This window comes from Pteronotus mesoamericanus, unplaced genomic scaffold, assembly GCF_021234165.1.
Source record: "Pteronotus mesoamericanus isolate MK-2021 breed Mesoamerican mustached bat unplaced genomic scaffold, CSHL_Meso_final contig_116, whole genome shotgun sequence".
Lineage (NCBI taxonomy): Eukaryota > Metazoa > Chordata > Mammalia > Chiroptera > Mormoopidae > Pteronotus > Pteronotus mesoamericanus.
The window spans coordinates 20,327,554-20,344,171 of record NW_026555027.1 but is presented as its reverse complement, the minus strand read 5'-3'; the positions used below and the strand labels follow the sequence as shown (position 1 = coordinate 20,344,171).

General features: G+C 37.6%; 1 protein-coding gene across 15 annotated transcripts in view; it reads right to left on the bottom strand.

Annotated features, from left to right (window-relative positions):
* Positions 1-6,655: 6,655 nt before the first annotated feature.
* The window catches only part of MBNL1 (muscleblind like splicing regulator 1), a 166,356-nt gene continuing 156,393 nt past the window's right edge, over positions 6,656-16,618 (bottom strand). For 12 of the 15 annotated variants that reach the window (XM_054579751.1, XM_054579651.1, XM_054579690.1 and 9 more), the window contains 4 exons: positions 16,564-16,599; positions 15,787-15,881; positions 12,778-12,852; positions 6,656-10,049 (listed from right to left, as the gene is read on the bottom strand). In XM_054579751.1, coding sequence (XP_054435726.1) covers positions 12,796-12,852; positions 15,787-15,881; positions 16,564-16,599 — 188 coding nt within the window. In that variant the 3' untranslated portion in view covers positions 6,656-10,049; positions 12,778-12,795. The remainder of the gene's footprint in view (positions 10,050-12,777; positions 12,853-15,786; positions 15,882-16,563; positions 16,600-16,618) is intronic. The other 3 variants (XM_054579680.1, XM_054579697.1, XM_054579715.1) reach the window with 2 other exon arrangements.

Below are 16,618 nucleotides of genomic sequence, written 5' to 3'. Positions count from 1 at the left end.
TGAAGGTGTGCTCTCTCAGTCATCACAGACTCCTTAAAGAACACGTTTATAAGGTATCCCACACCAAACACAATATTTGTTGCTCCACTCTTTTCTCTATAGGTGAGTTAGGTAATCACTTTTTTTTTAAATTCAAGGTGGGAGGAAAGTTTTAATTAAACACATTCTAAATTACTCTCTTTAGTGGTGCGGTTGAAGGGGTTTGCAGTAGTTTGTGGGTTCGGAAATACCAGTCATCCTTCCAGACTGTTTTTCAAGAAATGGGAAATATCGAGATTCTATTAATCTTTCTAGATAATAAGTGGTCTCATGGTTTTGACAGCCTGAAAAGTAGAGTTCGATGGAGTGTTCCTGCTCTGCAATTTCTCTTGAGGCTAGGAGAGGGATCGAATTAAAATTCACGTAAACTGACTCTCGGCCAGCACCTCCAAAATACAAAACCAGGCGCCAGGCAGCGAGTGCCATGCAGAGATGAGCAAGGCCGGCTCCTCCGGGTCAGAAAGCACCTTTTCTTTGGGGAGCTTCCATTTTGTGAACAACAAGGCTATAATATCAGGAAGACTGTAAGAATCACTGAAATATTGGTAACAGCAATATACCCTGAGAAATAGAGCAAGAAATAATTATCTCATTCACAGTGTCAGGAGGGGTCAATGCTTTGGGACACAGTAGCATTTAACTTCGCAGAAAGCAGGAGTCAGCATTCAACAGGAAAGGTGGCTCCAAAGGGTAGGCCACGATGGTCTACCCTCTTCCCTCCATCCAGGGCTCTCAGGCCTTGCCTCCCTGGTGAACATCGTGACCTGCTGCAAGTGTTTCCCAGGGTGTTTCACACACTTCATTGTCTTTTTCAATAAGATTATGATAAATATATATTAACCCATTTTGATGAATTAGGGTATGTTTTGGAGAGAGGAGAGGGTGAGGAGATAACCACCTAAAGATTAACAGATTGATTAGCTTAAAAGAGAAATTTGTGCGATAAATAAAATGTAAATAGGGGATGGTATAATCACATAGAAACTAGTTATAATTTTAGAGAATTAAGACTACAGATTATTTTAAGAAGAGTTTTATTAATATCTTTTTACTATTCTTCCATAAAACTATATACATATATTCATTCATATAATTTGGCAAGATATCATGTTTTATAATACATTTTAATCTGAATTTGGTGAATTTACTCATTTAAATGGTGAATGGTCTAAGAAACAACATAAATGAATTCAAAGTAAAAAAAAAGGAAAATAGTATGACATAATTTAAATGAAAAACAATAAATATTTACTAAAACAAACAGGAATTTTGAAAACTCAGAGTATTTAAAAAGTATCCTATACTGCTACCACTAAAATTACTTTTTCATGTAATTAAATCATTTTTAAAATGCTTTTTAAGTACATAACACTCTATAATACTTTATTATTTAGTAATGATCGAAACAAAGATTGTTCTTGGTTTTGCTATTATTAAAAATGCTCCAATAACATTTTTATTCATAAGTATTTTTTCAAAATTCAGATTACTTTTTAAGGATAAAATGAGTTGAATAATGAGTAGGATAGTCAACTTATTGTATTCAAGAAGGGAGGGTACTTTTCATTCACTCTTACTCTAAATTGCTTTGTGCTATATTTAAAGGACTTGGGACAAGTGTGGGAGGTTGGAAATACTAGATCAGTGTGTTTTCAGTATTCTGTAGATCTTGTTTTAGTCATTACTCTGTGCAGTTCTTGCCAGTCATCCTTCTCAGAGCCTAGCATGGTGCTTGGCATAAACCTAGACTTTTAATGTGTTTATGAAACTGATTCAATGTTAATAAACACATCTAAAAAGCGCCTCTGATGAAAAATGCTATGGAAATCCATTAATGTTGCTCGAATGTAATTAGAAATATTATTTCAATAAATATAATAAAGTACTTTAAATACCTTGTGGAACAGAACACTTTTCATGATGATGAATGCATCCATTCTAATATTTGTTCTTGAGCACAATTTAAATAAAAGGGGAATTCAGATAGTTAAGCTTAGCTACATCCAAACAGCCACTTTCAATTTGACATAGGTTGTGGTCTGTGATCATATCATGTTGGAACATGAAATAGAAATTTTCAGAGTGAGTCAAAAAGGACTTGATTCTATTTCTGCAGTGTTCACTGTGGCACAGCAATGAGCAGGAGCTGTTGCAGCGGCAATTTACAGGAAGACAGAGTTTCACCACTGAACGGGGAAGACAGACAGTGTGTACATGGCCGCTTTGAAAAGGATGTATAACTCAAGAACTAGAATGAAAAGTTAAAGATTAAGTGGAATAATGTGCAAAGTGGATAATAACAAAATAGCAATCATCGTTCACATGTATTGATTACTTGTTATATATCAGGCACTGTTCCAAACCATATATACATATGCACAAGTTTGTCAAAACCACCTTCCTCTCTGCCCCAACGCCTTAGCCCCTCCTCCCCAGACGTTACCAGTCTGGTTTATCTTAGAGCCCACCCAAGCCCACACTCAGTGGTGTCCTTGTGAAGGAGGAAGGGGCCCAGCGGTAAAGCCAAGCAGGCTGAGCAGAGCGGTGCTTCCTGCTATGAGGCTCCCTTCGCAGGGCCCAGGTTTTGACTACTAGATGTCAATTACCAAGACTTCTTTTGTTCAGCCTCTGCTCAGGCTTCTAGTTCCTCATGTGACTTTCTACTTCTATCTTAAAGTCATGTTATGTTATGGGACTTCGGGGGTCTGGGTGTCCTGTTTAGCTTTCCCATGCTTATTAACGTGGTCTTGTGGCAAGAGGAAGCTTATAATCTCTCCCAGCCCCATGTACTGTCTGCCATTCTAAATGAGCTTTGGAGATCCGCTTGGCTAAATGATTGGCTCTACGGCACTTCACTACTTTAAATTTATGTTCTGTGTGTGCTGCTTCTGCAGATGGCTCACATATGCCCAGGTCTTCAGAGCCACCGCATGCACTGGTTTCTAAGTCCATTATGAACATGGATACCCTGTCTGCCATGGGCAATCTTGGGCATAGCAATCCCAGTCCAAGCAATCACCCTTTAGTTATAATTGGGGGTTATAACTCCACATTTAATCCCCACTAGATAGCAACTGTTTATCTAGTTCAAGAACACAGTTAGTAAGCTAGACACTGGGCATGAAGAGTCACACAGAAGTGGGACCCTGCTATGGAGAGCACATTTTCTTCTGTGGCTTTTTTTTTTTTTTAGATGTATTCATGACCATGGCACAGGCATTTGTTGAAATAGTTAAAATTTCTCTCCAGCAAAACTGTGTTCAGTGCAGTGAAATCACACAAGCCCACCCAAACTGCAATTTAACCCGACTCTTCTCAGTTCCAAGGTCAGGGGTTCCACAGGCCAAAGTGAGGGAAAGTGACAGTTAGAATTTACATAGCAACCTGGTGGCCCCCAGCCACTATGAATAAACCTTCCGGTTTAGTCTTTATCTGTCAAAAAAGCAAGTCTGTTTTGTCATTACGAAACCCAACCGAGGGAGAAGGAAACTGATCATTCTCATTCTTGCTTCAATAAATCGTTTCTGAAAAGACCTGAACAGACCACTAATAGTAACAGATTTCATCTGTGTCCTAACTGCCACTGCTATTTTTTTATTAAAACAATAAATTCAAAGGCAGACTATTTCCCCACCCCCTCTCACTTCCCCGCATTTAATTAGCAAAAGAAAAAAAATGACGAATAAAGAAAATGATCCTGTAGCAGAAGGGGAGAGAACTGAGGGTGAGATTACTCAGAAGACAGAGAGCACCCATCCCTGTCCCCGGGTTGCCTAGGCCTCTGGGCGTGGGGTACGACACGGAAGCCAAGGATGACGGGCGTCCAGGGCAACTGCAGACAACAGTGAGGACGTCAGCAGAGGGCGTGAAAGAAGGCGTTTCTGAGCCCCAGGCCTCGGTCAGTCCCAGCACACATCTGGCTTTTGGCCCTCTGAGGATCCGAACACACAGGACCCTGCAGGTCCAGCTGAGGTTCAATCGCCAGGAAGCTTGGAGGGGGGAGGCCATGGCCCTGCTTGGACTCACAACCAAATCCGAGGGTAGCCTCAGATTCACCAGCCCCAAATACTGCTGGTGCCAAGACCCGTCTAGAGCTGGCCCCCTGTAAGGACCAACCATAGCAAGAATGAGGCGCTGGAGGCATAGGACCAATTTAAAAGTCATTTCAATGAGGTACAGTGTTGTTTTGACAGATCAAGAAAACTCAGAACAGCCTTTTGACATGTGAGTCCGTAAATTTCAGTTTGGGATCTTGTCATGACGTTAACACAGTGGACTTAGAACATTTAAAGTGGGTATGTTGGTAGGCTTTCAAGTTTCCAAATTCTTGAAAAATGTTGTAATATTTTCTCCAGAACCTATAAAGCACCTTCAATATTAAAGTGACTGCCTCAGACTCACCAGGGAAGGGAGTAATGATAAGTAGAAAAATAACAAAATCTTGTTGAGTGTCCCACCCAACAGGTACATGTTAAGTGACTATTTCCTGTATAAAGTAAGGTACTGTGTTTAAAGTGTGCTTCAGTAAAATTGAAGACTGCTACGTGTCATTGACGTTCAGGGTCATTCCAATGTGTGAACTCCATGAGTGTGAAGGGTCCGTAATGAAATAATAGCTCTAGCAAATGATAGTTTCCCAAATAAGAAGAAACGAGACTTCTAAAACAGTCCTATCTTGTGAATTGAGGACCCCTAGTGGTCACTGTGGTAAGAACTCCTTGAACAATAAGCATCTGGAGAGTTAAGTATGTTAAACACCATTTCTGCAAATGCATGTATATTCTGCTGTGATTAATAAAATACAATTCACTTAACGTGCTGAAAATGTTACTGTCAGTGGTTAACTAGTTATCAATGAAGGGGAGCGAAGAGAATTGGACACCGAGTTAAACAGCGGGGAAGCACGAGTCGGCTTCCTTCACCGGGAGGGAAGCGGCCGCTTCGCACCGCAGGATCCCAGCACTGCTCTACCCAGGGGATTATCACTGCTCTCTTGCCCCCTCCAGTACTGGATTCGGGGTACAGGGAGAGGTGCTTTCCCATAGAGGCCTGTCAGTCTAACTAGGGGGTGTGGATCTATCAAAAGCCCAGAAAAACTTCTGAAGTTTATCGGTCATTTTGAAAAAGCAACCTGCTCTGTCTCAAACCCAAGCTAACATAATCTAGGGGAACAGAGAGCACGCGCTCTCTCTCTCGCTCACGACCCGCACTCACCCCGTTAACTTGTGCACTCTCTCCATTGCCATGTGGCCTTAGCAGGTGTGTCGCCAGCAGCCACGCGACTCCACCGCTGGAGCAGCCAGGAACAAGCTAAGCTACCTGGATGCAGACGGAGACTGCTTAGCAGCTCCAAAAGACTCAAAAGGGACACTCTGGCCCCTGGCTTTATTTTTGGCCTTGCTGAGGACATGGTTGGACATTTTCCATGGTGGGACAGACAGGGGTGGGACATTGGAAACCCAGGGGGCAGTCCCTGTTTCCACCTGAATAAACCGCCACCTTGCCACATCGCCGTCTCCGGCGCATGGCTTCTCGGAAGGCTTTCCTCGCGATCCTCTGGAAGAGCCTGACTTCCAGTGACGTCGAAAACCTTACAATGTCATTGTTATTATAATTTTTTCAATTAAAGAAAGATACCCAAAGTACTACCATTAATTGGAGAGCTGGATGTACTGATGTTACTTAAAAAGGTTGTAAACTCCACCTTGAGATAATCATTAGGGCAGCTCCTCTCCTTTTGATGAGCAGCACCTTGGAGAGTTGGGCTGCGTCAGAACAGGCATGTTCTACAGAGCTCAACCAGCCACAGCACTGCGTTAATTACACACATCACACTTACACTTACTGCAGGAAGTTTAGAACAAAATCATTGCCCTTCCAAGGAGAATTTGCAGGCCTGACCAAATACCAAATAGTACAGTCACAGAAGGTGCACTGAACGATCAAATTAGCACACTGGAGCTGGCTTTCACTGCAAGCAGTTTCCTGTGCGAACTGTGCAATGCAAATCATACAGGAACCGGGGCCTCAGTTCAACCAAATTTATAACTTACTGTTTAAAAAATACACACACACATACACTCAAGAGTAAGTTATATGACCTGGCTCCGGTGTGTGCGTGCATGCGTGTGTGTGTGCGTGCGTGCGTGTGTGTAAACTCTCATCTCTCTGCATCAAGTGTCATCACTATTTCTTTACTGGAATATTCCCTTAGGTTGTCAGATTTCCAGTGTCAGTCTCCTGGGGAAGTCAGGCAAATAAAATTTATTTAATAGATAGGCAGTGTTCTAGAATAAGACACTTTTTTTCCTTTTAGTTTTCCCCTTATACCTAAAATCCTATTGAACAGCCCTTACGAGGTCAGGGGAGGGGAGGGCAAGACTGTTAGGCAACAATGGGCATCAGATGGCACTATATCAGGATTCAGATTCTTGCTCTCGGTATCAAAGGACAGTCAGTAAGAAAGACAGTGAAGACCTTATTTGCAATCGGTTAAAACCTGACGATGAATTTTCATACCATTGTGTTCCTAATGACAAACACACATGCATACTTGAAAGGCGTAAAAATAATTTACTCTTCAATCTCATACACAAATATACTTAAGAAAGAGAAGTTTTATTAGGGCAATTTCACTTTATTTTTCCATACAGCAAAGTCAACTACTGCGGTAATAATAAAATAAGCATAAAACAAATTGCAGCCCAAGACAAAATACATAATTTTAAGCAACTACAAGCAGAAAGTAAGTTGTGATTACATAAGAGTAAAACCAAGCACATCTGTCCTGTCAGCAGATGAAAGCTGTAGGGTTGCGGGTAAGTGCAACACTGTAACCAGCTGGACTGAGGGCTGGCTACACTAATTCATTAAACAAGTGCCTATGATCACATTTGCTTTTTTGAGTGCTTCTGAGTTGAAATTAGAACCGTGAAATTTGAACTGTGTTTTATTTTTTCACCTGCTGAAAGAACAGGCTCCTACAGCAATTAAAAAACAATCACATAACAACTATAGCTACAGTGTGCTGTCTGGTTTGCCTGTTTATGGTTTAAATTTTGTGAAAGTCAATACTTGTTTTGAAGATCTGTGTGTGTGTGAACAATAAACCACTGAAATTGGCAGAAACTGATTTGAATAATACATGTCTTTAGTATAGTTCTTCCTCTCTTTTTTTTTTTTTTGTTGAAGTTTTAAACATGCAGTAGTTTCGAAAAATGTAAGGAATATTTAATCCATGATTTCACCTTAATGGTTGAAGTACCTGCTATTTTTGGTAATGGTCTTCAGGCAGATTTGGCCCAATGGAGTTTTTGTCAGTCATGAGATCTCGGGAGGATGGCATATCTTTCCAGCTGAAAATATCCTGGCAAACTACAAGCTGTCCACAAAAAGCAAAGCAACATGTTTGAAGGGGTACGGAGTGCTAACTCGGTGCCACTTTTGCAAGCAATTTTGCTCAGTCTGTCATTTTATTAGCCTTAACAAAACTCCTTGTAATTATAGACGTTTTTATTCAAAATAAGATCTTACTATTATACAGGTTTCTCTCTTTTGACTATATACAGAAGTGCAAAAAGTCAACCTTCTTTCTAGACGTTCCAACATGCTAAATTGCAGCATAATCAACCCTCAAGAGTTTGCACACACGCTAGAATTCTCATTACGTAAACTTTGAGTATTTGGATTATCAACAAAAAGTCCCTTGTTCTATTTATTGATTATGCAGCTTATTTATAACAAGGCCTGATATTCAGGGATTTCAAAAATATTAAACAATACTTTAACATTTGAAATGGATACAGTAGAAAATAAATTTTATTCTAATATCTAGGATCTAGATCTTCTTATAATAACTAATTACAAACAAAATAAATCATCAAAATATTACTCAATTGTCTGCCAGGATTGTTGCGATAGCAACAACTTAACTTCTTACTTAGCAATGATTATATATTTATAAGATATCCATATAAAAGATCTTTGTTCTTTTAATGAAAACTAGACAAGAACTAACAATGACTGACATTCTTACACTTTAATATTAAATCAGTAAAATATAAATCATTTAGTTAACAATAATACGAATATTCAAATGACACTACATGTAATTCAAAACTGAGTATGTTATGAAGGAAAAAACTACTTTAATTTTTTTTTTGTATTTTGAAAAATTCATCGGTAAAATCTAATAAAACAATAGTCTATAAACTGAAATGGTATTCAATTGTTAATACAAAATGAAATCTAATAAGTGTAGGAAATGAAAAACTACATTTTAACAAGAAAAATAAGTAATATTCTATAATGTAACTAACTACAATAACATGTGAAGTCACCATTACTTTCTTAACACGATTGAAATTACATTGGTATGGGTTCCAACCCGTAATGTAATAATCTAAGGCTTTAATAGATGTACAGTACAATCAGTAAAATCAACACATCAGTCTTATATTAGAAAGCATCTCTCTCAAGCATAAAAACTTGCAGTAAACTTGGAAGTATGGAAAGTTCTATAACAGAACTTTCACTTCTCCCATTCCATACTATAACTACCAGTGACCTGGCCCCTACTTCAGCAATTTTTAGAACTGCTGAACAGAGCAAAAATATCCTTTACTAGCTGCAACATCCAAACCACAAAAAGGGAATTCCTTTGGATGAATCCATTCTTAAAAACTGAATGCACATCTATTTTTTTTTTTAATTTTGTAAAAGGCTTTCTAAGGCTATAAGCAGTTAATCTGAACAAAACAAAACAAATCACATATAAAATTCACCCACGTATGTAGCCCACCCAATTACTAGGTAAATTAAACATTTCCCATTTCCATATTTTGGTTTATCATGCGTCTGATGACAGTGCTGCTTTCCTCTTTGTTTAGAGTCACTATTTTCAATGTGACTGTGATGAAGCATTTAAGCAAATGTGAAACCATTTTTGCAAAGCATTTATAGTCTTTTGACTTTGACAGAGCTATAAATAGAAGCAAAATAATTTCCTCAATTTTTTGTTATCGTGTCTCAGAAATGGCATATCCCTTTTGAATAACATGTTATACAGTATAGTATGCATAAATATTACACTACAATGCATTAAAATAATTTTATATATATCTATTTTATATATCTCCAGTATGTGTGAGTTTATCTGTATTGAGAGAATTTGTGTTGTGCTGTCTATTGTTATTGTAGTTAAATTGGCCATTTCTGAGACAGCTTTGGTTTCCAAAAAAAAAAAAAAAAAAAAAAAAAAAGAATGGTGCCCTTTGACTGATTAGTACTAGCGAATAAGCAACAAAATGTGGCTCTCAAAACAATAACACTGAAGAAATAATACTCTAATTTGATGTACAGTCTATGGCACTTCATGAGAATCCTTAACAACATGGTACTTAAAGCCATGATGTGCTTTAAAAGATACACAGTTGTGGTTTTGCTTGGCACATTCATCTCTGTCAGATCCCTCCCTCACCACATCTTACAATCTATTACATTAAAAATATTACTCTTAAACAAAAATGACTGTGCATGCACGCTCTCATCTATAATGGCAATTTTAAATACAAGGTGCACCTTTGTTATTTGTAAACCTTGAAAGAAATAAACTTATTTTTAAAAAATTATATCTTGGTCTACAGACGTACCAATACATAATAGAATCATGGTTACACCATAGTCTGTATTTTCAAGATGGCATGACTATATAGGAAACTAATTAGGTATGCATATTTTAATGCATAACTCTGTGCTAGAAAAGAAAGACGATGTTGTTCTTTTAGACAGGTATATCACCTCAGCACAAATATCAATTAAATGTACAAAGTGTATAGGCAACAGTGTGCAGTGGATTTCCATGTTGTCTTTTCTTCTGGTTAACATGCAATATGTGGATGTCTTGTGGCTGAGGGGTTTTTGTGTGAGTTGCTTGACGGTATATACAATATGGCTAATGACCTCGTCCTTTACTCTAACCAAGCACACTGTCCTTTCCTCTTTAGTATAATCTATAAGGAAAAAAAGAGATAATCTTTGTTACAACAGACAATATCTAAAAGCAGTTTCCAGTATATATTACATATGACAAGTGTATTTCTTGATTTAAAAATTGTGAACACATACATGTACGTTATTGTATCTTCACATAAAAACAAGAAACACCTCACAAGTACGAATGGATCCACATGTGTTTATCATCTCTATAAGAATAAAGTGACATGCAGAGCTTAAAAAAAACTGTAGACTCTGCTCAAATACTAAGCAAAAAGTGTAAAATAAATTTGCAGGATCATGGGGCATAACATAGCTGAGTTCCTTTTTAGCACTCTCATTGTGGGGCAGAATTTATATTCACTTTACTTCTGTTCGAAAGCTAAAAGGCTTCAGGAGTAATGATTTGGCTTACAAAATTAAAATCCATGCAGTAAGCCGTATTCAACACGATTCACTTTACATGGTCACTAACTTACGATAGTTTGACTTAAATTCTTTTGACTTTGCGATGGTGCCGAAGTGGTATGCACATAGTAAAATCCAGCTAGACCAAGGTATGATGTTTGGTAGGTTAGGTGTACTAAATGCATTTTCTACTTTTCAATATTTTCAGCTTATAATGGGTTTATTGGGACCTAACCCTATGAGCTGAGGAACATCTGTATTTGCATCCTTGATTAGCACAGTATGCATTTAAGGGAAAGAATAATACTTTAACTGTTTGGGATAATTGAACCTTTGGGGTGATTTTTTCCTAAAGCCAAGAAAAATATTCCTTATGTTCCTGGCGAGTTAAGATTAAACAGATATCACATTGTACTTGTAAGTAGTTCTAGTTTTTACATGAAATTTGTTCTCATCAGAGAATCTTTACATATTTAAGGTGTACTTCAGATTAGAATATGACCTTGAGAATGAAAGAAACCAGCATTTTGCGGCACTCAAAACCAGGTTAAATATTGCAACACATGAAAATGGCCAATCATTTGTTATTTAAAAAGACTATTGAGAGTCTAAGCTTCAATACAGATAAATCCACTAGTTTTCTAACTGCTGGATTTCCATCTGTTTGCTATCATTTCTTTCAACTTGGATTATTGCTAAGAAATAGAACATAGTTACATGTATACATACCATATACCCCAACTGACTGTAAAAGCTTGAAACAGATTTTTTTAAACATGTCAAAAGAACTGTTCTTGCAAACCTACAGACTATAAATTAATGTGCTTACTCAAAACTGTGGCTATTGCTCAGAAGAAACCACCATACTCTCAGAACTGCACAGACAGAGCTTATTGATGACTGTAATGTGTCTTTGCTAGCACTTCTCAGAGTCTATGATTCCTTAAATGGCTCTCAAACTTTGTTTACCCTCTTCTGCATGGGCTCGACCTTTGTCCAGTGCTCGCTATGGGTGATTATCATGAGGGCCTCCGAACGGGTTCTCTGCCACCATCTCCTGCCTCAACACTGTCCCTTCTCCTATGAGGCCTGTGTTCCTACCTTCTTTCTACAACTACCTTCTTTGTCCAAAGTTACTTACTTTCTGACTCTACTGGGAGAGTGGCTCCTTTATCTTTGTTCCAAGAAAAGTTTATTCAAATCTCTCTTATTTTAATATAGTGCGCTGAAATTTACATCTTTATCTCATTGTTTATTCGCCTTTATCTCATTGACATAACTCACACATAGTAGCACCAAAGAGTCATTTGGAAATGTGTTAATGAAAAGAAGTGAATGAAAGGAAACAACAGAGAATGATCACCCACCTTATTTACCAGATGCAGTTTTAAATGTTGTGGTTCTTTTTAAATGTAAAAATAATTACTAATATACTTCTGAGTATATATGATAACGTGGATGCATGCATACCGAATAAAGTATATCCTCCAACTGTGAAAAACAGCCACCTTTGCAAGTATGTAAGTTAATGTGTCCGAGGGCAAACCACAAGACGTTCGAGCCATTTTTGAACAATGGCAACATTTTCAGAATTATAAGGTCCTCCAAGGTAGTATTTCCAAGTTCATTTGGATGTGTAGATGTGTACGTACACATATGTGTGAGTGTGCGTATATACAGTTTTGAAGGCAGATCTACATTCTAATGATCCTGTGTGGTGAAACACGGATGGAATTGGATACGTGTCCTCACTTAGGATTTTGCAAAAAAAAAGTTAAAAATAAAATAAATGAGGATCTATAAAATGGATCAGGGAACTACTGCCTCTGAGCCAAATCCAGCCTGCTGTCTACTTCCGCGGACAAAGCTTTACTGGCCCACGGCCACACCCTTTTGCTTGCACATTGTTGCGGTCTGCTCTCCTGCTAGGGTGGCGGAGTTGAGAGGCTGTAACAGGAAAGACTGGCGACAGAAACCTTGCGGCACGTATGACCAAAGAACCATCTACTATCTGGTCTTTTAAGAAAAAGTTTGCCAGTCCCTGATCCACGCCTTCTATTTAGATTTAAGTCATATTTTTTTCTCCATACTTGTGTTTATTTCTGATATGAAGTTAAGACAGAATTTATTTTTCCTAAGTATTACATGTATTTAAGTGACAGTAATATATTTATTACAAATTTGTATGATAAAATTCCTCAGAACCCACCTAGGATAAAAACATGAATTCTACACATCGATTTTCTCTGAAATTTTGCAAAAAATTTCTTAAATGCATTACACAGTTGTTATCTAAAAAACCACGCATATGCACTATGTATTATATAATAAACTTACTGTTTAGTGATGAAAATTCTACATCTGGGTAACATACTTGTGGCTAGTCAGATGTTCGGCAGATATTATGGGTATCTAGCAAATAAAAAATTATTTAATGAATGATCCATGCAAGCAAGCCAACAACCAAGAGATGAAAACATTTTAATATTAAATTTTTTAAGAAAAGTGAAATTCAGCTGTGAGGTGATAGTTCTTATCTGGTCCACATTACAATAAGTTAATGTAAACTCGATGCCAAAGTAGCAACTCAGTTTTTAAAACTTTGTGTTAAATGCTATTCTATAAATGTTACTGGGTTTTAAGAAGTAAGATAAGTAAAACTATCAAAAATTCATGCAGAGCAGTAATTGAAAGAAGCCCTTTTTGTTGGCCTACACACGCACGCACGCACACAGACACCCCTGCGGTTTCGGTATTCAGTAACCCAGGAACCAAAGTAGGAAATGTCTTGCCTATTATCGTGCAACCAGTTTCTAACATTTTTTTCATTTTCAACTTATGGTGTCTAACTTTTTCTTTTCCAATTTAAAATACCAGGTAGGACTCATAGAGGAGTATTTCAAAAGAACTTGACAAGAGCATAAATTTACATCAAAACCTATGTCTCTATCCTGATTGCACATTTTTTTTTTTTTTGTATTTTAAATGGGCAAGAGAATTTAAAAAAAAAACAAACAAAACTTGAGAGAAAATACAGTAAGAACCCAATACAGAGGTGACTTATTTCAATAGTCCCCAAAGCCAAGAACTTCCACCATGGGCCCCGATTCTCCTCCGAACCAGAATAGGGCTGCTAACCTGGCAGAGGCAGCAGAGCACATCAAGGCTCTCGGAGGACTGAATACACGGGTCTGACACTGGTGATCCATTTCCTACTGTGTAACCATGAGCAAAGCGCTTAATTATACAGAAGTCCCTTTATCTATAAAATGGCACTAATCCCATTTCGGCAAGTTTGATGAGAGAATAGTGAAATCACATACATGAAGTCATTTTTGTTGTTTCAGTTTAGATGTCTTAGACTAATGCAACATATTATAATCCACAGTCTGGAGTGTAAATTAATATGTCTCTATTTTATTTCCATTTCTCAGCTGACATCTTTACACAATTTTACAGCATTGGCAAATGGCACGAAAATGTGCTCCAAGCATAATGAAGCTTCTCATACCATTTTTCCTGCTGCTGCAGGACAGGATGTGGCACCCAACAGTGTAGAAGCATCAAGGATGGGGCTGTCGAAACATACCAAGGACCTTCAACACCAATCGATGCAGATGAAGGGCCAGCTATAAACTTCTGCATGCATGCAGGCTGCATTTTGTGGCATCAGCTATTTCCAGCATCGCTAATGTACTGTAGGCATATACATATGTATGTATATGTAGATATAATATATGTGTGTATATATATATCCATTCCCTTTTCTTTCTTTTGGTTGTAAAACAATATGAAGACCCAAGATTATGCATGAAATGGTCACAGCACAATGCAAAAAGTAAAGTGTCCCCTACAACCCAGGTGGCCAAGGGCATGTTGAAATTTGCTTTGCTATAGTTCTGCTTACACCAGCAATTCTACAGTCATACATGGTACACACAGGAGAATTCAGCATCGTTGATCTACACCATACATGGATTGCACTGAATCCATTAAGAAATTTCTACCATAGATCACTTACTAACATGCTACATATGCACAATCTAGCATTCTTGTAAATGAGTCTGATGTGTTAGCACAAATCCAGGGCTATTTTGACAAGCTTCAGAAAAACAAATGATCTCTGCCAAGAAATGTTTAAGATATCTCCACTTTAATATACTGCTTTTGAAAGTTTTTAATGGCTATGCTAATAGCTTAGAGTTCTTCAACAGTGCATAGCGCGTTACAGAAACAAGGGTGGCTACTCCTCTTAGCAATAACTACAAATTCAAATGGCATATAACTGGTCTCTTCCCAAAGGGCAACAGGTTGATTCCCATCTCATACTGATTCTTTTGAGATCCACTTGGCTACCTTTAACCTTAGTCTGTGGGTTTTCTGAAATTTGATTTGGCTCTCAACTTTTTCATACGCTATTAACCCAACTGAGCTTTGCTTTCATAACAAACATATCCCTATATTCAAGCCAAAAACTATGTAAGTTTGACTTTAATTCAACCAACATTCTTTAGAACATAATTTTAAATAGGATAAGAAAATCCTCATTGAATCTATGTCCACTTTTAAATTTTTAATATTTCATTAATCATTTTCTTTTACATAGTCATTCTTGTACGACACAAAATTTAAATTTCTGAATCAGATCCCTTTTACTTAAAAGTAACCTGTGTCATTGTTATGCTATAAACTTGTATGGAACACAGAATTGATGCCTTTTTTCCTTCATAACTCCCTAACATTTAATCTGAGCAATTACAGAAATAAAGGATTTTTTTTTTTTTTGCTTAAAGCACTAAGAATCAAAACCTAAACACAAATTGAATCTATTTTGAATATGTAATTGGCTTAACAAAGAAAACTGTAACAAATTTATAACAAACTCTATTTACAAGAGTGATCATTTGTGGCATATGTTACACATTTAAATATTGTGCTTTTTATTAGGAATTTGGGTCACAACTGAGAAACTGTATATACCAGATAGTTATAACATAAAAACCTTTACATCACCTACATTTTTGATCTGTCAAATTACCTGCATGATTGGTTGAAACCAAATGAGAATTGCTTGTGTAAATATCATTTTAGTAGCTTTAGAAATGGAGCTGCGATAACTTTGGAGCACTTATAAATGGCAAAAAAGCATTCTGCTGCTCGTCATAGAGAGAATGTGTAGGCCAACAAGAGGAATCTTTGAAACCCCATGCTATTAAAGCACCCGCCACAGCCCTCACGTACACACGAGTCCCGCGGACCTCAATGGGAACGCCACGTGCGTAAGGGCTGTTGGATTGAGCCCTATCAGAGTTGGTTTTTAAGAAACAAAGCTGTAAATTAGCAAACCTGGTTGGCTGTGGCTGTTGCAGCGAAGGGAACACTTGTGGCAGATGTTGTTGCTGCGGACACAGTGGCTGGCGTAGCACCGTGCACCATGGGAACTTTCGGAGGGAAAATCATATAAGCAAACACACAGAAGAGTGTAGCAATATGGAAACCATGGCAACATGGAGGAGATAATTGGGCATGGTATTTATCACAGCAATAAGCCATGTGACGGGACATCATCACCAGCGAGTGACATGCAATCACAGCGCAAAGCAGGACAACATTCCAAGGAGAGAAAGGGAAGGGGAATGAAAGAGAAAAAAAAGGGGAAAAAAAGCTTGTTACCATCAAATCAAGAAAATTGACACAAACAGGCTTAATTTGCTAAGTCAAAAACAAGAATTTTATATAGTGTTCATAGTCAGACATTCAAAATCTAAGTCAAAATACAGGTATTTACTTCATAGATATAGTTAACTGCATGAAAGTAACTTTTCTTATTTACTATTATAAAAATATACAATATATTACTTTAATGAGATAGATTTTTTTTACACACCAGAACTCATAGTCCAATCAAAATCCACTAAAGGTGACTAAAGGAAAAGTTGTGTGTAAAGAAAACATTTATGTGAGTCCATGTCAATTAAATAGAAAATGACATTTAATTGACAGGTGTTAGTAAAAGGAAATGGACTTGCCCAATAGATATAAGTTAAACTTAGCAGTGGATTTTGAGGGGCTGTGAGGTGCACCATAGGTTTAAGATAATCAAGAAACAAAGCTGGCACCTACCAACACTTGTAGCGGGTGTCATGCACAATATTGAGCCTGCCCATCATGCATTGCA